This window comes from Schistocerca serialis, chromosome 10 (genome assembly GCF_023864345.2).
Source record: "Schistocerca serialis cubense isolate TAMUIC-IGC-003099 chromosome 10, iqSchSeri2.2, whole genome shotgun sequence".
Classification (NCBI taxonomy): Eukaryota; Metazoa; Arthropoda; class Insecta; order Orthoptera; family Acrididae; genus Schistocerca; species Schistocerca serialis.
The window spans coordinates 89,036,852-89,059,168 of NC_064647.1; the positions used below are offsets into that span (position 1 = coordinate 89,036,852).

General features: G+C 38.9%; 1 protein-coding gene across 6 annotated transcripts in view; it reads left to right on the forward strand.

Moving 5' to 3' along the window:
* The window catches only part of LOC126425122 (F-box/LRR-repeat protein 7-like), an 82,416-nt gene that overhangs the window by 54,185 nt on the left and 5,914 nt on the right, over nt 1–22,317 (forward strand). For 5 of the 6 annotated variants that reach the window (XM_050088056.1, XM_050088060.1, XM_050088057.1 and 2 more), the window contains 2 exons: nt 8,628–8,801; nt 21,512–21,736. In XM_050088056.1, the coding sequence (XP_049944013.1) occupies nt 8,628–8,801; nt 21,512–21,736 (399 nt within the window). The remainder of the gene's footprint in view (nt 1–8,627; nt 8,802–21,511; nt 21,737–22,317) is intronic. The other variant, XM_050088061.1, reaches the window with a different exon arrangement.

A 22,317-nucleotide genomic window follows, 5' to 3' on the forward strand; every position in this document is an offset into this window, starting at 1 on the left:
CCACCGTACAGATTGGGTTAGGACCTGGTGGGAAGTTAATCTAAACAAAAAGTTTCCTATAATCTGTGATTAGAAATAGCCCTAGCCAAAGTAGATAATGTAGCTTATCCTACAGGATCCAAATATGGCTGCATTTTTCCATATGAATTTCAATTTTTGTTTCCTAACAAGGTCTGTTGGTATGTTCCAAAGCTTTAATGTTTGCCAGTGGCACAACTGAGCTAATCTAATCAAACTGGTACCAGACTAGCTCAGAAGATAGCAGTATGAGCCTGTGAGTGCTTTGCACCTAACAGTTTAAATCCTTACCTCTCACAACAGGGTTAGTCAGCACACTGGGCTCACATACAGGAGGACTGTAGTTCAAATCTGTGTCTGGCTATCCAGATTTAGGTTTTCCGCAATTTTCTTAAGTCGCTCCAGGCAAATCCTGAGAGGGTTCCTTTGAATGGGCACGGTCTACTTCTTTTCCCATCCTTGAAGCAATCTGAGCTTGTGTTCTGTTTTTAATAACATCAATGTCAACAGGACATTAAACCCTGGTTTTATGTATACAAACTGAAGCGTCAAGTGAAAATTTGTACCAAGGGTGGGAATTGAACTCGAGTCTCCTGCTTACTAGGCAGATGCGTTAGCCACTAAGCCATCTTGGCACAGCAGTTCACACAACTGCACGGATTACCCTGGCTCGCCTCTCCTCGATCCAAATTATCATTGCTGCTCCATACTAGTTTTAATTCCCCCCTTAAAAGTGAACAGAACTACAGAATTACTGAGGCTCCGTGTTTTGGAATACCACCTCAGCATCAAATGTAAATGGAGGATCCAGCCTGAAATGCAAGTGCAAGTACTAATGCAAATGACATGGCACAGTTTCAGAGACTTCGCTAGTCTCGTACAGATACGATTTTTTTGTGTATATATACTGAAGCAGCAAGTGAAAATTTGTATCAAGGCTGGGAATCGAACCTGCTTACTAAGCAGTTGTGTCAGACTGGGGCAGCAATGAGCAGTTAGATTGAGGGGGGGGAGGCATGCCGGGCTAATCTGTGCAGTTGTGTGAACCACTGCGCCAGGAGGGTTTAGTGGCCAATGCACCTGTATAGTAAGAAGACCTGGGTTTGACTCCCAGCCTCAGTACAAATTGTCACTTGCTGCTGCAGTCTACATACATAAAATCATATTTTTCTGAGGCCAGTAAGGACTCGGAAATAGTGTCATTTCATTTAAACCCTAGTCTTCATTCTTCCCTTCTTTATCTCAGAAATACTAATATTATTCAGTTTCAGACAAGTATTCAGACAAGGTATGTTTGAACTGTGAGAAATCATTAATGACTGTACTCTAAATGAAACACACTGTGGAAATTCCTTTGTGTGGAGCTGCTTAACAAGTCAGGATGGAGTCGACACACAGATAAAATAAGCAAGAAACTCAGTTCAGTGTGTTTTGCCCTTAGAAGTCACTTCTGTATGTTGACCTAAAGACAAGAGTGTTGGTTTGTTTTGCATGGTTTCACTCCCTGTCTTCTATAGCAGTTCACATAAAGTGAAGTAATTGTTTGTTCAACAGAAGTAATCAATATGGATATTGTGTAAAGTAGATAATTGAGCAACTTGTAGAAGAGTTTCTAAGGATCTGGAAATTCTTACATTCAGTTCTCAATACATTTACTCCTGTACGCTTTCAGTTGTTGTGTCAAGATATTTGAGAAGTTTCTATCTAAAGTAAAGCAATAAATTGGGAATTCCTACCAATTGGAAAGAAAATTAAAAACATACCAATGTCTTGTGAAATGCACACAAGGAGAAATTCATTTTTTGCAGTTTGTGCGTGGAACAGGAAGAGGGGAAGAGAGATTGGTGGCAGAGATACCTCTGCCATACAATGTGAAGTGGCTTGAGGAGTATAATTGGACCCTGCAAGAAAAATGAACTGTGTTCAGTGGCACGAGTTTATAATATGTGGGTATGTTCCCTGATGTATCGACACACGTACTGTCATTTTATTCCTTCTTCTTTCCGTGGCTTTGGCACATTCCATCCGCCACCAATTCTGTGAAGAACTTCCTAATGTCTTGTCATATCAGTTTACTTAAATGTTGAGTGTACGACAAACAATTAAAGGGAAAAATCATATAAATGTATCACCAACTTCTGAAATTAAGAAAATTGTGTATTCCCTCGAAAATAAAAGCTCGTCTGGTTTTGATGGTGTTTCCAGTAGCGTACTAATGATTTAATCACGTACAATAAGCTCTGCCTTCTCTGAAATATGTTATCCATCACTAGCTCAAGAATTTCCAGAGAGAGTCTTAAAGAGGGGTTTAACAATGGCATATTTCAAAGACGATAAGAGATAACATCAGTAACAAATGAGCAGTTTCAGTACTGACATTTTCTAAACTTTTTGACAAGTTGATTTATTATAGAATAATCTCTCATGTAAGCACCAATAATATCTTCAGTAAATCACAGTTTGGATTTCAAAAGAGTTACTCTACTGAGAATGCCATTTACATGTTCACTCAGCAAAATTTACAAACGTTAAATAAGAGAACAGTGCCAGTTGGTATTTAGTACAACCAAAATAAGGCATTCGAGTTTGTGAATTACAGTACTATCTTAGATAAACAGAACTTTTATTTAATTGATGGTATAGCCAAGCAATGGATAATGTCAGATCTAACCAAAAGAATCAACCATTTTAGTCTGGGGACATTGTTCTGATTGGAGAGAATCGCATATGGGTGTCCTCGAGGCTCAATATTAGGTCTGCTGTTATTCCTCATATGTGTAAGTGATCTTCTGTCCAATGTACATCAAACAGAAATAGTTATTTCTGCTAATGACTCTAGTGTTGTAATCACTCCAAGCATACATATAGCACCAGAAGAATGGTAAACAAGGTTCTTAAAAGTATCACTGAGTGGTTTTCTGTGATGGTATCACCTTGAATTAAAAAAAATTTATTCAGTTTTGCACATCTTGGGGTTGCTACACCAATGGTAAGTGTAACATAATTAGGGAATAATAAATAGATTGGACGGTTCAAAATTTGTAGGTATCCATGTTGATAAAAATTTAAATTGGTAAAAGCACAGTTTGGAACTCCTGAAACAACTTAAATCAGCCACATTTGCACTTAGAATCATCACAAATCTTGGGGAGAGACAGATCTGTAAGTGGATATATTTTGCGTATTTTCATTCAACAATTTAATATGGAATAATGTTGTGGGGTAATTCATCTATAAGAAAAGGAAGTCTTCATTACTGAAAAACATACTATAACAATAATACGTGGTGCTCACTCATGATCGTCTTGTAGACATCTGTTTAAGGAGTTGGGCATTCTGACTAGTGCTTCACAGTATATTTATTCCCTCACGCAGTTTGTTTTGAAAAATCCAGCACTACTCAAAACGACAGAAGGAAAAATGAAATTCATTACTCCACATTAAGGTTGCCTTTAGCACAAAAAGAAATGCCCAATGCTACAACAAAAATTTTTGATAACTTACCCTGTGTTATAAAATGTCTGACTGACAAAAAGAAAAATTTGAAAACAAAATAAATTTTCTCATCGACAACTCCTTCTGTCTCATAAAAAAAAATATTCTGTTATTGTGATGTGTAAAAGGTGGTGGGCAGGAATTACTAACTCACAGATGTATATTTAAAAGTGATTGTAAGTACAGTTATAAATGTTCAGGATGAGCCATATTTACAAGCTATCTTGCAACGTGAACGAAAAATGACTCATTCCACTTTACAGTTTATGGTGCAGTTGAATTATGGAACATGAAACTAACTAACTCGATTTTCAACACTTCCTATAGCGTCACAGCTCAGCTGGATTCTCATCCTTTCCATAGAAAATACACCTACTGCTTGTAAAATTTGAATTAGTTAAATCTTAATTTCTTTGTTTTCTGACCCTCCTGTTCCAGGAAGCTCCGCTCCTTATTGAGGACTGCAGAACACAACAAATGAATAAATGAGTTTCATATGACTGAGTATGAGTGTTTCATATATACTGGAAAAGAAGTCGTTTCATGTCGTAAAATTTTAATTAGTGTCTAACAAGGTATACTGGCAATAAACAACAGTGTATCGAGGTAGGAATTCCTTGTATCAGTGTAGGAATTGCTTACCAGCACAAAAAAAGAATGTTTTACCATGTTACGTACCAGGAGGCACAGGCCTATCAACATACATAAACTTATGATGTAGTTGTACACCTCCAAGTATTCCCCATGAGGCACATTACAGTGTGTGGTGGAGGGAACTGTCATTTCACCTCATACCTGTTCTGCTTGCAAACGGTGCACAGGGCATGTAATATAATACCTCATGCGAGGTCTAAATTCTCTTTATTTTCCAGTCACAATTATTTTACAAGCTGCATGTGAGGAGGAAGCAGTATCTAGCTTTTCACTTCATGGAACAAATTTTCTCAAAATATTAACAGTAAGCTTCTGCACAGAGCAGAATGGCTCCTGTGACATCTGCCACTGGAATTCATAGGATTTCTGTTACAGTGTTGCACATACTATATAATGAAGAGAGAAAACTGGCTGGTCTTTGCTGGATTTTCTCTATTTGATCTTTTAAGGGGGGGATATATGCGAAGAAATGAAAGAGGAAGCCGCCTTGTAGAATTTTGCACAGAGCATAACTTAATCATAGCTAACACTTGGTTCAAGAATCATAAAAGAAGGTTGTATACCTGGAAGAATCCTGGAGATACTAGAAGGTATCAGATAGATTATATAATGGTAAGACAGAGATTTAGGAACCAGGTTTTAAATTGTAAGACATTTCCAGGGGCAGATGTGGATTCTGACCAGAATCTATTGGTTATGAACTGCAGATTGAAACTGAAGAAACTGCAAAAAGGTGGGAATTTAAGGAGATGGGACCTGGATAAACTGAAAGAACCAGAGGTTGTAGAGAGTTTCAGGGAAAGCATAAGGGAACAATTGACAGGAATGGGGGAAAGAAATACAGTAGAAGAAGAATGGGTAGCTCTGAGGGATGAAGTAGTGAAGGCAGCAGAGGATCAAGTAGGTAAAAAGACGAGGGCTAATAGAAATCCTTGGGTAACAGAAGAAATATTGAATTTAATTGATGAAAGGAGAAAATATAAAAATGCAGTAAATGAAGCAGGCAAAAAGGAATACAAACGTCTCAAAAATGAGATCGACAGGAAGTGCAAAATGGCTAACCAGGGATGGCTAAGAGGACAAATGTAAGGATGTAGAGGCTTATCTCACTAGGGGTAAGATAGATACTGCCTACAGGAAAATTAAAGAGACCTTCGGAGGAAAGAGAACCACTTGTATGAATATCAAGAGCTCAGATGGCAACCCAGTTCTAAGCAAAGAAGGGAAGGCAGGAAGGTGGAACGAGTATATAGAGGGTTTATACAAGGGTGATGTACTTGAGGACAATATTATGGAAATGGAAGAGGATGTAGATGAAGATGAAATGGGAGATAAGATACTGCGTGAAGAGTTTGACAGAGCACTGAAAGACCTGAGTCGAAACAAGCCCCCGGGAGTAGACAACATTCCATTAGAACTACTGATGGCCTTGGGAGAGCCAGTAATGACAAAACTCTACCATCTGGTGAGCAAGATGTATGAGACAGGCGAAATACCCACAGACTTCAAGAAGAATATAATAATTCCAATCCCAAAGAAAGCAGGTGTTGACAGAAGTGAAAATTACAGAACTATCAGTTTAATAAGTCACAGCTACAAAATACTAACGCGAATTCTTTACAGACGAATGGAAAAACTGTAGAAGCGGACCTCGGGGAAGATCAGTTTGGATTCTGTAGAAATGTTGGAACACGTGAGGCAATACTAACCTTACGACTTATCTTAGAAGAAAGATTAAGAAAAGGCAAATCTACGCTTCTAGCATTTTTAGACTTAGAGAAAGCTTTTGACAACATTAATTGGAATACCCTCTTTCAAATTCTGAAGGGGGCAGGGGTAAAATACAAGGAGCGAAAGGCTATTTACAATTTGTACAGAAACCAGATGGCAGTTATAAGAGTCGAGGGGCATGAAAGGGAAGCAGTGGTTGGGAAAGGAGTGAGACAGGGTTGTAGCCTCTCCCCGATGTTATTCAATCTGTATATTGAGCAAGCAGTAAAGGAAACAAAATAAAAATTCGGAGTAGGTATTAAAATTCATGGAGAAGAAGTAAAAACTTTGAGGTTCGCCGATGACATTGTAATTCTGTCAGAGACATCAAAGGACTTGAAAGAGCAGTTGAACGGAATGGACAGTGTCTTGAAAGGAGGATACAAGATGAACATCAACAAAAGCAAAACGAGGATAATGGAATGTAGTCAAATTAAATCGGGTGATGCTGAGGGGATTAGATTAGGAAATGAGACACTTAAAGTAGTAAAGGAGTTTTGCTATTTAGGGAGTAAAATAACTGATGATGGTCGAAGTAGAGAGGATATAAAATGTAGACTGGGAGTGGCAAGGAAATCGTTTCTGAAGAAGAGAAATTTGTTAACATCGAGTATAGATTTCAGTGTCAGGAAGTCGTTTCTGAAAGTATTTGTATTGAGTGTAGCCATGTATGGAAGTGAAACATGGACGATAACCAGTTTGGACAAGAAGAGAATAGAAGCTTTCGAAATGTGGTGCTACAGAAGAATGCTGAAGATAAAGTGGGTATATCACGTAACTAATGAGGAGGTATTGAATAGGATTGGGGAGAAGAGAAGTTTGTGGCACAACTTGACTAGAAGATGGGATCGGTTGGTAGGACATGTTTTGAGGCATCAAGGGATCACAAATTTAGCATTGGAGGGCAGCGTGCAGGGTAAAAATCGTAGAGGGAGACCAAGAGATGAATACACTAAGCAGATTCAGAAGGATGTAGGTTGCAGTAGGTACTGGGAGATGGAGAAGCTTGCACAGGACAGAGCAGCATGGAGAGCTGCCTCAAACCAGTCTCAGGACTGAAGACCACAACAACAACATATGCGAAGTTGCAGTACTTTGAAAAAAATCTGAAGTTCTCAAGGCAATGTAACTAAATTTGGCACAGTTGTTAAAGAATGTCATATGGATACACACATATGTTTTCATGCTTATTGAAGTTATATGTTTTAATTATAAATAATTGAAATTTTTTCAACAAGATGAGTACAAATGTCCCTTCTATGAAATTCTGTCGGACTGGAATTAATATTCTTGTGTACAAAGTTTGATATATCATTATTACAAATATCTGTGGAACAGAATATTGATACCTTCTTTTGCTAGATTTTTACAGCTATTCAAATTCCTATGAAAAAAAATCTTAGAGGTTTGCCTTACTATAGTAGTAAATGAAAATTCCTTCCACAGAATGTTTCACTATAGTAGTGACTGATTTACGCCAAATTTAATTACATAAAATTGGCAAAATGTAGATTATGGGAAGCCTGAGTTAAAGATTTGACAGTGTTTATGTTATGCCTTACCTTATCAGTGCAAACTAGTGCAAAACATATGCTTTCTCCTTTTCATCCTCAAGTAGTCTTTACTTTGCTTGTCCTCTTAGGTTAATCTGATTTTCAAACTGAGTAACAGTAATGTCAGCAGCATCAATTCTCCTGCTTGTGATTTCTTCAATGTCGCCAGTGTGAAAGCTCTTGGATCAAATACTAGCCTCTCTAGAGTCTGTAGTCTGCAAGATTAGTACAGTTAAAAACTAAACAAGCATCATATGGTGCAAATTCATCAGCAGTTGTGGAAACAAATGTTGTCTTGGGGCACGGTTACCCTACGAGGGAGTTGGAAATTTCATTAGGATTTTGAGTTTTCCATGCGCATACTGAATCCGCTAAACACCAAAATATTCCCCACATTGTGGCTCCATAAAACTGGAAGAAAACACTGCTGGAATAAATAATATGTGGAAATACAGGACAACAAAGGGGTGTGGCTCATGCAAGCTTTTGTTAATTATTATTTTTATCACACTTAGAAGTGGAAATGGAAGATAATATTGAGGAACTGAAATTTCAGTTCCATGTAGTAAATGAAGAGCCAATAAAAAAAATTCTCACTGTTTTGGTCACTTTCATATTACGTCCTCACTTAATGATACCCAGTGAAGGAATATGTAAGGTTCAGTCGATTCATTTCTCTCTCTCTCTCTTTTTTTTTTCGCCCCCCCCCCCCCCCCCCCCGCCCCCCTCCTTTCTAGGAGTCATAACCTGGCATCTGCTTACAACAGAACTAACTTTTTATAGTCATTAATGTTTTATTGTTCCAGATGTATACACTTAAATATTTTATTGTTGTTAACATTTTCACTGATTTATCACCAACAGCATTACCGGACATTAATCAGTGTCTCTGCTTATTTATGTGTAGTACGTTACATTTATGTACATTAGTATTATCTTCCAGTCACTGCACACATCACAGATCCTCTGAAATCTTCCTGCTTTGTGCTACTATACTCTGGGCTTGTGACCTCCCTGCAGACGAGAGTATTGTCTGAGAAAAGCCTCACAGAGTTTTCGACATTTTGCATTAGATTGTTTTTGTATATTGTATGTTTTGTTATAAGTCTAGTACACACCTGTTTACTGCCCCTTTAGGAACGGACGACTGCAGAAACTACAGCACCTTCAGCTGAGTTGCATGGTGCAGGATGAGACGGTGCGTGCCGTGGCGCAGCACTGCCCGGACCTACGAGAACTTGAACTGCTCAGCTGTGCGGGACACACAGATGCTCTTTTCGAGCCACTCCACCGACTTAAAAAGCTGGAAACGTAAGTGTGAGCAACACGACAGTGTGTTTGTTTTGCATTAAATGCTTGTAACTCCATGTCCAATTTCGTAATATGGCATGGAGTTTTATTTATACAAGATAGGTGAAAAGCAGAACTCGCACAAAATCTCTAGAGAAGGAACTTACACACATTGGTGGCAGTTTGAGGTACAGGCACCCGCATTCGTGCCCTAAAGCATTGTTTGCTCCTAAAAGTCGGTGCACGTTAGCTACACTGCAACCTGCAATACTCACCTGCCTTTCATTCACTGCAAAAGTTCTCAGATTGTGGTGGCACATGCGTACACTTTGAATGAAACTACAGGATGGGGAAGTGGACAGCTGACCAGAAAGTAAGTACTCAACATGCCCAGAAAGAGCAGACTATATTGTTGTGGCCCTGTGCTCTAAACTAAATTGGTATTCATTCTGCTGCGTTGAGTGTGTACACTTTGGTGTCTGTGTGGTTGCATGTGTGAATGTGTGTACTCTTACTGCAAAATAATCGAGAGCTTAAAAGCTAATTTTAACTATTTTCTATTATGTGTTTGTGTGGCCAACACATCAATCGTCTATAGGTTGCAATGTTTTGCTTCTACTTTATCGCGATATTGGGTGGCAATGTAGATTAAACATGTGTATCAAATTTTATATTCTGAATTAATAGAGGGAAACATTCCACGTGGGAAAAATATATCTAAAAACAAAGAGGATGTGATTTACCAAACGAAAGCGCTGGCATGTCGATAGACACACGAACAAACACAAACATACGCACAAAATTCAAGCTTTCGCAACAAACTGTTGCCTCATCAGGAAAGAGGGAAGGAGAGGGAAAGACGAAAGGATGTGGGTTTTAAGGGAGAGGGTAAGGAGTCATTCCACTCCCGGGAGCAATATGTCTGCTTGTGTCTGTATATGTGTGTGGATGGATATGTGTGTGTGTGCGAGTGTATACCCGTCCTTTTTTCCCCCTAAGGTAAGTCTTTCCGCTCCCGGGATTGGAATGACTCCTTACCCTCTCCCTTAAAACCCACATCCTTTCGTCTTTCCCTCTCCTTCCCTCTTTCCTGATGAGGCAACCGTTTGTTGCAAAAGCTTGAATTTTGTGTGTGTGTTTGCGTTTGTTTGTGTGTCTATCGACGTGCCAGCGCTTTCGTTTGGTAAGTCACATCATCTTTGTTTTTAGATAAATTTCATATTCTCATTTATAATGACCGTGCATAATGAAGTTGGTTAATTATGCGGACCATTACAAATAGTTTGATATGGACTACATCCACAAATGGTCTGTGTTAGTTAACAGATTCCAACTGGATATACAGATACAGGTTTTCCCCTCTCCCCACGATGTCATAGGCATTGTCACAGCCACTTTTCTTCCGTGGTTCACACTGTATCTCTAAGGCTGGACCTGACTACTCGGAATAAGCCATCCGACTAGCAGTTACCACTGAGGCGTAATCTATTACATTCTCGAAAAGTGATGGGATATTCCATCTGTCTAGTGAAAATTACAAAGACCAGTCTTTATTGTGAATTTGGTTCAAGTTGTACACTGTGATAAAGTATAAACCAATTTGTATTTTGTGTGTATGTTCATGTTTGTTTGTGTGTCTATCGACGTGCCAGCACTTTCGTTTGGTAAGTCACATCATCTTTGTTTTTAGATACATTTAGTATAAACCATAATGTATACAATGGCAGTGAAATACAGCACATGAATTTATTTTTCATAATCGATCTTTTAGACTTATAGCTGACACAGACTTTGCATCTTGGAGAAAGGAGTCTACTGTCTTCGGATGTAACGACATGGCCAGCCTGGTAATATAGATAACTAATAGTGACCACAAAAATCTTTACACAGTCCACCTACGTACTATGCCTGAACAATGGCAGGTGCATTACATTCCACCACGAATGGATTTAAGATGTCTTCTGTCATTGGCCCAACTAGCATATACGCTGTGTCGATCTGTCTTGTGATACGTGAGCATAAATAAAACGTACAGCCAAACGTCACTTTTTACACTGGCAATCATCATTCATTTTTGCGGCACATCACTTCACCAAAGTGACACATTACACTACAAGGTAAGTGGTTGCTTTTCACATATCTTACATATTTTTCCATCCAGGAGTTTTCATTATTGGTATACATATTTATCATATTCCAACTCAAAGATATATATGCATCATGTTATATATCATGTTAGAATTTGAGGAACATTCATGGAACCAATAATTCTGTGTAACTGTCACCCACTGTGCTCTCTATGAACTAGCAACACCAGTGGAATATAAGCCAATCGGCCATCATTACACCTGCTCATGCAAAGGTTGCTGTATGAAATATGATGCCATAAGGGACTTTATCTGTGAAACACTAGGATATTTAAGACACTGCTCGGCACCATTCACAATAAGATCCAGCACTATTGTTGATTGTCCCCACTCAATTATGACCATAAGGCGAAACACAATCATCTTCCACAATATACACTGCAAGATAGTGTCCATAGCCCATGTACCAATGCATTTGAGAGACATTGTGCAGTAGACTGTCATAGGTGTACATGGTTTTAGTTTGCAACATCAGATAAACTACCAATTCCGCTTAGAGCATCAGTGAGTTTGTGCTGCCTCAAGTGGCACTGTCTACTCTCAGCCAATGTCTATCATGTTGAGCCTCAACGAACATCTGATGTCAGATACATCACCTTGCATAACATTCATAATTCTTATTGTAAAATATTTTTATTGACCATTTCATGTCTATCCGCTTCAGTGTGCAGGGACAAGTCCATTCTACTGTTGCCAAGGAGTAGCTCTCCTCTCAAAACTGTATCTTCCTTTTAATTTAATGTTAGATGCTACTATATCAACCTTCCAGAACATTCGGGGTGCCTCTTTCACTGCTCTCCAGAAACACAGTTTTCTCCAACTTCTAGTGGCCTCGCTTCTCCCACAGCCATTCTGTGCTTTCCTGAGTAACAGTGGTCAAACACAGTTGCCTCACACCTCCTCGAACTCTGCTGCTGTGCTCAATTGTGTTTAGAAATGAGTTTGGAAAGGGAAGAGCAAATGTCGGCCCTATCTCCCTATCTCATCCCACTTCCACTGGTTTTAAAACGTACACAGTATTGGAAATTTTATTTATTATTTTATTCTTTTTTTATTTTTTATTTTGTTCTTTTTTGTTTTGTTCTTATTTTTTGTTTTATTCTTATTTTTTATTTTATTCTTATTTTTTATTTTATTTTTTAATTTATTCTTATGACTGACTCTAAAGGATCATTCATTGCTATCCTAGACAAACTGTTATACCAGTATTTCTAGAAATTATTATCATCAATCTTTATCATATCAGATAATGCCCCCACCCCCCACCCCCTCTAGAAATCCCTCTGTTCCTTCTTAATCTCAGAAAAAAAGTTTCTTTGCAACATAGCTTGCACACACAAACAATCTCAAAAATTTTCTCACTATTGTACTTGGTTCAGTTACACTTCCAGCTCAACAACAACTGTGGCACAATCTTATCAAACTCAAACAAAATCCATGCTGACTGAAAAGACAATTAGTGGCCCCGAAGTTAATGTCCAGAGTCTTTTGGTGAAACGGGAACTCATACTGAGTGCAGCAGAGCAAAGGCAGATATGTTGTATTGCAGTTTAAAATGTTTTTCACAAAGGAAATAACAGGAGGATTGCCCCAGTTCAATTCTCACACCATTGAAAAGAAGAGTGATATAAATGTTACTGTAATTGTCCTCGAGAAACAGCTGAAAGTGCTAGAGTGAACTAGTTCCATGGAATCCTTGGGTTCTAGACAGAAATTATGTATGGGCCAGCACCTATTTTAGAGTAATTTACTGTGGATCACTCAAACAAGAAACTGCCTGTTTGTTAGAAGAAAGCATGGATCATACCATCTATATGATCGGTAGCAGAAGTGATTTGTGAAGCTGCCATCAGATCTCTCTGACATCCACCTATTGCAGAATTTTAGAACACATTTTGCACTCAAATGTAATGAGTTATCACAAACAGAATGATTTTCTTTTGTGCCGACAAGCATGGATTACAAAAATACTTGTGATGCAAAACCTACCTTGTGTTTTTCCTACATAACTACTGGAAAGCCACTGATCTATCCAGTCAGCAGGACACTGTGTTCTGACTTTGGAAAAGCATTTCACTCAGTACTGTATTGACATTTAGTAACCCATTGGCTTATACAGCTGGCTGCAGGTTTCAAGCTGCTGTTACATTGTTGGCTGGTAGTACAGTCAGCTATAGCTTCTTCTTAGTGTTTCTTATTTTCTGTCAATAGATGGTGTGTGGTGCATTATATATCATTGGAAAGCTGAAAAAATGATCTATTTAGTGATGTATACCACATTTGATTTCTTTTGGTATTTTGGGAGTTATAAGCAATCATTTTCAGGCTTTTTCAGCAGCTGTGTAATAGCAAGCAATGCTGTATTGCAAAAAGTTTCTCTCGGACAAGGACATAAAAAATCTTTTGAATAAAAGTTACAGCAGTGTTTCTTGAAAGTAATATTTCTTGAATGTGATGTTTCTGATAGTTCTGATAATGGCTCATGGCTCTGAAGTGGATATATATAAAAGAAGTAAATATTCTATCAACTATCCATACAGATGTCAGTATGACGGCAACAGGAAAAACTGGCAGGAAAATCAAAACTCCAGTCCAGAAGTCCCAAGCAGTAACACAACACAAGTAATTCAATGAATGCAGTTGACAGACAAGACCAGCAGTTGTTATCTTTCTCTGTCATGAGAAGATATGCCAAAGGATAGAACAAAATTTTCTTTTACTTGATGGACATTGGGATTTTCAATTCATATGTCACACTAAACTAAGTAACAGGAGAAAAATCTTGTTTTAATCAGGTTAGAAGTCAGCTGGCTGAGGATATAATAGAAATGGTCTCTCTACCACCAGACTATTCTAGACATGGATGGCTTCATTATGGGATTACCCATTAAAAGTGCAAGCAGCAAATGGGGCACATTTTGCTAGGTTTATTCCCCTTCCCCCCCCCCCCCCCCCCCCAATGCCATCAAGAAAACATCCTACAGAAACTGTATAGTGTGCAGAGCAAGAGAGAAGAAAAATGACACACTGTATGGGGTGAGAAATGTCTAGTGATGTTGCACATGTCTGAACTTGTCTTTTGTGGACAAGTGCTCGAGCGATAGACCACAAAGTTGTAATCTGCAATAAAGTTTCATATCATCACACACTCCATTGCAGAGTGGAAATTTCATTCTGGTCATCATTAAAACTTGATACGGCAGCAGCAATGTTCTCAGAGCTTGCAGTTTTTCCAGTTTCTTTATCTTATTGGTACACACATTTCTGATGTGTGTTTGCGTTTTCAGCTGTTTCGAATATTTAGTTTATTGTTGACAGTTGAATAGGTTGTACGTGTTTTCAAGTGCTCGGCAAATTTTTACTTTCAAAGCTGGATGGATCAAAGAGTATGCATTAAATTTCTCTTGAAAAATGGGATAAAGTGTAGCACCGAATTTGAATTGTTGACTGGATTTAGTAGATCTCGTCTGAGTCATATAAATGTTTCAAAGAGAGTTGAAAAGACGTTGAAGACAGTGACTGCCTTGGACGTCTTAGCAAATCAGTTACTGATGACAGTTGGAAGAAGTAAGAAAATTATTTTTTTCTGGAAAATCACTGAATCACCATCAGAGAGGTTACTGATGATGATGTGATTCCTGTGTCTCCATACTAAGCAGTTTTTTCAGATATTTTGGGCATGAAACATGTAGCAGCAAAGTTTGTTCTGAAATTCTTGAATTTCAACCAAAAACAGTATCATGTGGACTGAGATGTAGTACTTAGGGAAGGTAGGATTCAGTGTGGACGGGGCCTTACTCAGTTACCGTTGGTGGCTCAGATTATTTTTTTTATTTTATTTTTTTAAAGTCACGTACACTTTATTTGGAACCAATTGTGAACAAGGTTGACAATAAGGAACAGTTATCAAATCTGGCTGTTAAGACACACTGTTTAATAAAAAATTCTTAAGCAAGTGGCACTCATGGCTGAAGAAATACAAATTATTTTTTGGCTGAAGGCCCCAATAGTAATAACTCAAAAAAAAAATTTAACAGCTGAATGCCTGGATAACAATTTCTTAAGAACAGTTAAACTTCTCCAAGAGGTACTAAAATATATATATTCTTTAAAAAATCACAATCATCAAAATTTCACTACTAAGAGACAATATCTAATTAAAAATTCTTTAGACAAATTGCATTCATGGCTGAAGGCCTTATTGAGAAGAAATTCAAATTACTTGTCAGCTGAAGGCCTCAATAGTAATAACTCAGAATTAAAATATTTTAAAAAAATAATCACAATCTGATCAAACCAAGAGAGAAGTGGGCCTCAGACAGTGCTTCAAGGATTGGCCTGGGAAAGTCGCTCAACTTCGTGACCGATGAGACAGGCAGCCAAGAGTTGTGGTCACTTAACCGGATGGCAACTCAAACCAACACTCTTGCAAAATCTACCTAACGTCTGGTAACCAACACAACAATGGAATAACCCTGGCAATGCAGAACCGGTAGACAGCATTACATCTTGAAAATCCGGTGTTTAGAACATCCAAAAGCATAAGGAACCACTACGACCAAGGTAATCCAAAAGAACAAAATATCCGAACCACAATCAAGGAGGCTGTCGAACTACATGCCTTACCATACAGCAGCTGCAAGGTGAGGAGAGGTACACTGCCGCGAAAATACGCTAACCCCCAGGGCAGGTAACTGGGGCATTGGCGGCCACTAGGCAGAAAAATACTGCTGGTTGAACTTCATCAACAAACACAAGGAATTCAATGCTTAATAATAAGAAGTGAAGGACGGCTAATTAATTTTGCCAACCGCAAACAGTCCGCTCATTGCTCTTCATCTCAGCGAACCTGCTATCAGCAGTGCGTGAACAAAAGGCGTGATCTCGTAATAGTGGCGGTTTCACTACTGGGTTAATGTTCACTCAACTCAAACGTCCTGGGTCTGGTGGACAATGAGGTTGTGGCCCTCGCAACTACAGCCCCTCGATTCGGCAGTGCCTCTGTGCTGCCAGTGGTCCCGGCATGTCCTTGCGCTGCCGGACCTCACTGCTGCTCTGTCCCAACCGAACTGCTGACACACCCGACCCATGAAACACTTCGCTTCCTTCCAAAGATAGTACCACGGTACTAGATATCGCTAATGCTGCTGCTGCCACTTCCGGACAGACAACGCCAGCAAACATAGTGGAGCTAGTAAACACAAGAAGAAAATGAGATGCCACTATCCCTATTACACGATACCAACCTACCAACGGCACCAACACGATCCGCAACACAGCTCATGTACATCGCTCAGGAATTGCTGAATCATGTTGACAATAATCCAGAAATTCTAAAGTTGCTTTTTAACAGGTGATAAAACCTGTATACACAGGTGTGACATCAAAACTGACACCCAGTCCTACCGTTGGACATTGTCTGAAGAGCCAAGACCGAAAAGAAATTTGAGAAGTTCGATCACATGCAAAGGTTCTTCTCATTTTTTTCTTCAGTTGCCATGGGATATTGCATCGTGAGTTTCTTGCCTTGTGGTTGTATGGTCAATAAGGAGTATTTCCTGGAAGTTGTACACCATTTGCATCAAGCAATCTGAAGAAAATTTAATCACAATAATTCTCTCCACTCACTCTTTCACACTTGTTCGTGATTATCCCCCCCCCCCCCCCCCTTGCAACCACAAAAAAACTAAAACAAAACTGTTACATTGTCTCAGCCACCATATTTACCGGACATGGCCCCCTACAACTTCTTTCTATTCTCAAGGCCGAAGAGAACCGTGAAATCCATGAAATAATGTCATTTCCCACCATTGATGAGATAAAAAACAGAATCACTGAAGGAGCCGAATATCATAACGAAAAGAGTGTTCCAGAAGGGCTTCCAAGATTGGAAAAAGTGTTGCCACAAGCATATTGCATCAGAGGGGGATTATTTAGAAAGGAACAAGGTTGATGCTGATGAATGAATAAAGATTCTCTAAGAAAAACAAAAATTCCCATTACATTTTTTTATCACACCTTGTAGACCACAAATGAAATATTGTTGATATACAGTGGCAAAAGCAATCAACCAAGGACTTAAACCCATTGGGGGACTCCAGAGAGTCACATCTGTGATTTCCCTAAATTGCTCCAGGCTAATGCTGGGATGGTTCCTTTGAAAGGGCACGACTGATTTCCTTCTCCATCCTTGATGCAATCCGAGCTTGTGCTCCATCTCTAATGCCCTCGATCTTGACAGGATTTTAAACCAAACATCCTTCTTCCAGAGAGCCTCATTCCCATGATGAAATCTCCAACCCTTAGACAGCTCATGGACACATGTTTTTCAGGTAGCCATTGAACTACTGTACTACACTGTTTGAGCCTTTACACCCGCTATTCGTCCATTCATTAAAAAGCAGATTGACATCCCAGCTGCCAGACATAAAAAATTCGGCACATTATGACATACATGGGTTTACAATTATATAAGATATTGCCAGTGAAGGCATATGTGTGTTCAAATTCTCTAAACAAAAGATGTTTTATGCAGTATGAGAATTCATTAGGTTTCCTGGAAAGTCTGTTAAGCAGGCGTGGCTTGTAGTAAAATGGTCTGCGGTGGAGCCTCTCCAGAGCATGTATTAAAATATATTTCTTGGTAATGAATTACAGAGCTGAAATCACCAAGACACATTTTGTGTACTTACCACAAGGATGTAAATAATGACAGTAAATGTTTTTGGAACTGTTGACATCGAGTGACGTTTTTCGAACAGGTAGTAGCTAAGTGATAAGGGTGCACGTTGAAATTCCAATTAGCTCTATGTATCAGAAGTTTGGGTGCCTAAGTCCCATGTAGTACAGCTCATATGGATCCATTGAACACACTGTTCATCCTGCGTAAGGGTCTCCTACCATCACCTCACGTACTGTTGCTTATGATGAAAGGGAATCAACAGAGCAGCAGAAGCTTTGTTATCAAATCTCTGGCTCTGTACATTTTTATTATACTTTGATGGGTCATTAACCTACATTCAATATTAATGTTTCCATTATGTAGAAAACAGTTTTTTGTTCCCGACATTGTCTTTTAGATCCCTTGCTGGAAAGACACACGAAGTTGTAAATGGCTCACTAGAGTTCACTAGAATATGGTAACATAGGTGGCACCATCTAATGAGATTTTCATGAGTAATTAGATGAAGTAAGCATGCAAAATGTGTCCCATCACTTGTAGTTACCAACAATTTCTTCACTCACTGATGGCATTCCTTTTTGTGAACGCATTGTTCCCGAGTTATAGTGCGTTTTATTTTATTGTGAGTACCTATAGCATGCCATGAGTCTGAAAATAGCACAACATGAATTCAGTGTACAATTTATTAGGTAAAATTTGAAACAAGAGCTTAGGGAAACTGAAGTAACTTGGAACACTCGTACCTGACCAAACATCAAACAAGATCAAAAAACAGTGCATATTCATGCAAAGGCATAATAAGTAATATCAATAGATCAATGTACAGTAGCGTGTTTGGTCACCAATGTCACACTTCCTGATACTTCAGCTCAACAAAAAAGGTATTAAAAAAGATGCCTTTTGCAAAGATCTTAATGTGGTGTATCACTTAAACTGCATATATTTGCAATACATAAGCATTGATTAAAAACCCGACAGATACAGTACATTTGCTTTACAAATGCTTAAATCATTAAATATTTCAGATTCAGAACTGAAAACATGAAAAACATTAAGTTCACAGCAGAGCTAAAATATGTCACATGAAAGATCTCTCCAGAATGTGTTTGTCATGATAAAATGTCAGAAAATGTGGCTTCAGTGTTGTAACATAATATCTATAGATTGTATCTCAGATTTAGCTTTTGGTGCTATTTAGTCGGAACTCATCAAATACAGTGGAATGTCAGGTCTTAAATGGCTACACAGGATAATTGAAATGGCCTGGGAGTCGGGACAGGTTCCATCAGACTGGACAAAAGCAGTAATCACACCAATCTTTAAACATGGAAACAGAAAAGATTGTAACAACTATAGAGGTATCTCTTTAATCAGCGTTGTGGGTAAAATCTTCTCAGGTATTGTTGAAAGGAAAGTGGGAGTATTAGTTGAGGACCAATTGGATGAAAATCAGTGTGGGTTTAGGCCTCTTAGAGGTTGTCAGGACCAGATCTTTAGCTTACGGCAAATAATGGAGAAGTGTTATGAGTGGAACAGGGAATTGTATCTATGCTTTATAGATCTCGAAAAGGCATATGACCGGGTTCCTAGGAGGAAGTTATTGTCTGTTCTACAAGATTATGGAATAGGAGGCAAACTTTTGCAAGCAATTAAAGGTCTTTACATGGATAGTCAGGCAGCAGTTAGAGTTGACGGTAAATTGAGTTCATGATTCAGAGTAGTTTCAGGGGTAAGACAAGGCTGCAACCTGTCTCCACTGTTGTTCATATTATTTATGGATCATATGTTGAAAACAATAGACTGGCTGGGTGAGATTAAGATATGTGAACACAAAATAAGCAGTCTTGCATATGCGTATGATTTAGTTGTGATGGCAGATTCGATTGAAAGTTTGCAAAGTAATATTTCAGAGCTAGATCAGAAATGTAAGGACTATGGTATGAAGATTAGCATCTCCAAAACGAAAGTAATGTCAGTGGGAAAGAAATATAAACAGATTGAGTGCCAAATAGGAGGAACAAAGTTAGAACAGGTGGACAGTTTCAAGTACTTAGGATGCATATTCTCACAGGATGGCAACATAGTGAAAGAACTGGAAGCGAGGTGTAGCAAAGCTAATGCAGTGAGTGCTCAGCTACGATCTACTCTCTTCTGCAAGAAGGCAGTCAGTACCAAGACTAAGTTATCTGTGCACCGTTCAATCTTTCGACCAACTTTGTTGTATGGGAGCGAAAGCTGGGTGGATTCAGGTTACCTTATCAACAAGGTTGAGGTTACGGATATGAAAGTAGCTAGGCTGATTGCAGGTACTAGTAGATGGGAACAATGGCAGGAGGGTGTCCACAATGAGGAAATCAAAGAAAAACTGGGAATGAACTGTATAGATGTAGCAGTCAGGGCGAACAGGCTTAGATGGTGGGGTCATGTTGCACGCATGGGAGTAGCAAGGTTACCCAAGAGACTCATGGATTCAGCAGTAGAGGGTAGGAGGAGTCGGGGCAGACCGAGGAGAAGGTACCTGGATTCGGTTAAGAATGATTTTGAAGTAATAGGTTTAACATCAGAAGAGGCACCAATGTTAGCACTGAATAGGGGATCATGGAGGAACTGTATAAGGGGGGCTATGCTCCAGACTGAACGCTGAATGGCATAATCAGTCTTAAATGATGATGATGATGATGATGATAATGATGCTATTTAGTAGTTGATTACAAAAAGCAAAGGAGATGCAGTTTGTAAGCTCCTCAAAGAGTCCTGGCCCCATAGTTCTACTCTTTAAATGTTGCAGCCTTCCCCAGTATGGAAACTGATAGTGGAATCTGATTCTGAGTTCTAATGCTGTTTCATTTATATTGTTCATGTATGTGAGTACATAATAAATGTGTCATGTATTGTACAATGGAGTAGCAGTATTTTGTGATATTTAAAACTGTCCCAGCTTATAGACTGTAGTATCTATATTGGTAATAGCACCAGATAACGTGCGTACATACAGGGTATTCATTTTAACCTTTTGCTTCTTGAGAGGGCTCCTGTGAAAAAAGTGTGATCATAGGTTGATGAAACTTTGTGGAAACGTTTGTAAGGGCATGCAGAAGAGAAATAACAAATAAACCATTGAAAGAAACACATCTTAATTTCTGCATGAGAGGGTAACATTTGTTAATTGCATACCATGTTAGCACATTGCATTCGGAATACTCAGCCGTGGCAACATAACTTCTTCAAAAATTTGAACCACAGTTGGCCTCTCCGAGGAGCAATTCCCAAATCACCAGTTAATTTGAATATATGAATAATATTCCTCAACCCCAGTGTGGAAAGAGGACCTCTCCATATTCCTTAAATGCATTGATACTTGTGAAGAGTAGCAGCACTATTGCTGTTGTTTTGATAAAACAGCCTTGCAAATAAAGCCCTGCATGCCTTGTCCAGACTGTCTTCAGCTGTAATGCACTATCAGTACTGGCATATATTGACAAGTCACGACACTAATACTGCTAACGTCACAAATCCTGCAGCGCACAGTTTGAACATAATTCGTAGAAAGTTGGGTTCCCATACAGTAAATAATTTTGTCACTACTGGCTCAAGTAGCAAAAGTTTAATTATAACTCCACTGTGTTTCACTGTATCCTTTTCACAATGCAAGTGTGTTTGTGTGCATGTATGTGTACACAAAATGGTGAAATTGAGTGCATTTAAATGCTTAATGATAGATTATAGATAGGTAAAATATTGCTTCTTTTACACTGTTACTTGATTTAACAATGACTTGAACTACTGGCAACAGTGTACTATTTATATTATCCTAAAAATGTGTATAAACTTTACTAAAAAGGTTTCTGCTGAAATATTTCCTGTTAGCAGTCCTACAGAAATATAATTTTGCTGTGTTTCAGATTGAAAATTGCTTATTGTCCATGTCTTGGTGGAAAAGCAATATCATACATAGCTCAGGTGTCAGCATTGCACACTTTGGAGTTCAGTTCTGTTAAATTTTATAAATTAAAGCCCAGTGTGGACTGCATTCTCGAAATGTCAGAGCTCCGCAGGCTTTTCCTCAAGTATTGTATTTGCTGGGCCATACCGTTTGACAAGTTTCCTGGCAGACTGGTGAACCTCAGGTAACACTACATTCATACTAGTGTAGTAGTCTAGCTAATAGGTGTGTGTGGGGCGGGGGGGGGGGGGGGGGGCGGCAACTTCCACAAACACCTTGGAGTGTTATACAGGAGATGCAAGCAGGTTACCGGAAGTTCTGTTGTCATTGAATTCCAAAAATTCTTTCTATGAACCACAGCAGCACTCAACAGGTGACTTCTTCTCAGGACCTCTGTGATCATTAAAATGTGAAAGGGGAAGTCTTACAAAACGAAATTGTGACCAGTGGTAAGAGTCGATCCCAACAGGGAACTAAATGGATGACCATCATGTGAGGTCATACTGCCTACCGTAACAAAACAGGAAAAAGGACACTAAACCCTGTCAGTTGGAGAGTTTATGGATACTATCTTTTTGGGACATCAAAGGAATCTTGTTCTGGATTTTATGAAATGTGAATGGCAGTTAATTCTCAAGTCTACTGCTGAAGATTAGATGGGTAAATCACATAACTAATGAGGAGGTGGTGAATAGAAATGGGGAGAAGAAGAGTTGGTGGCACAACTTGACTAAAAGAAAGGATTGGTTGGTAGGACATGTTCTG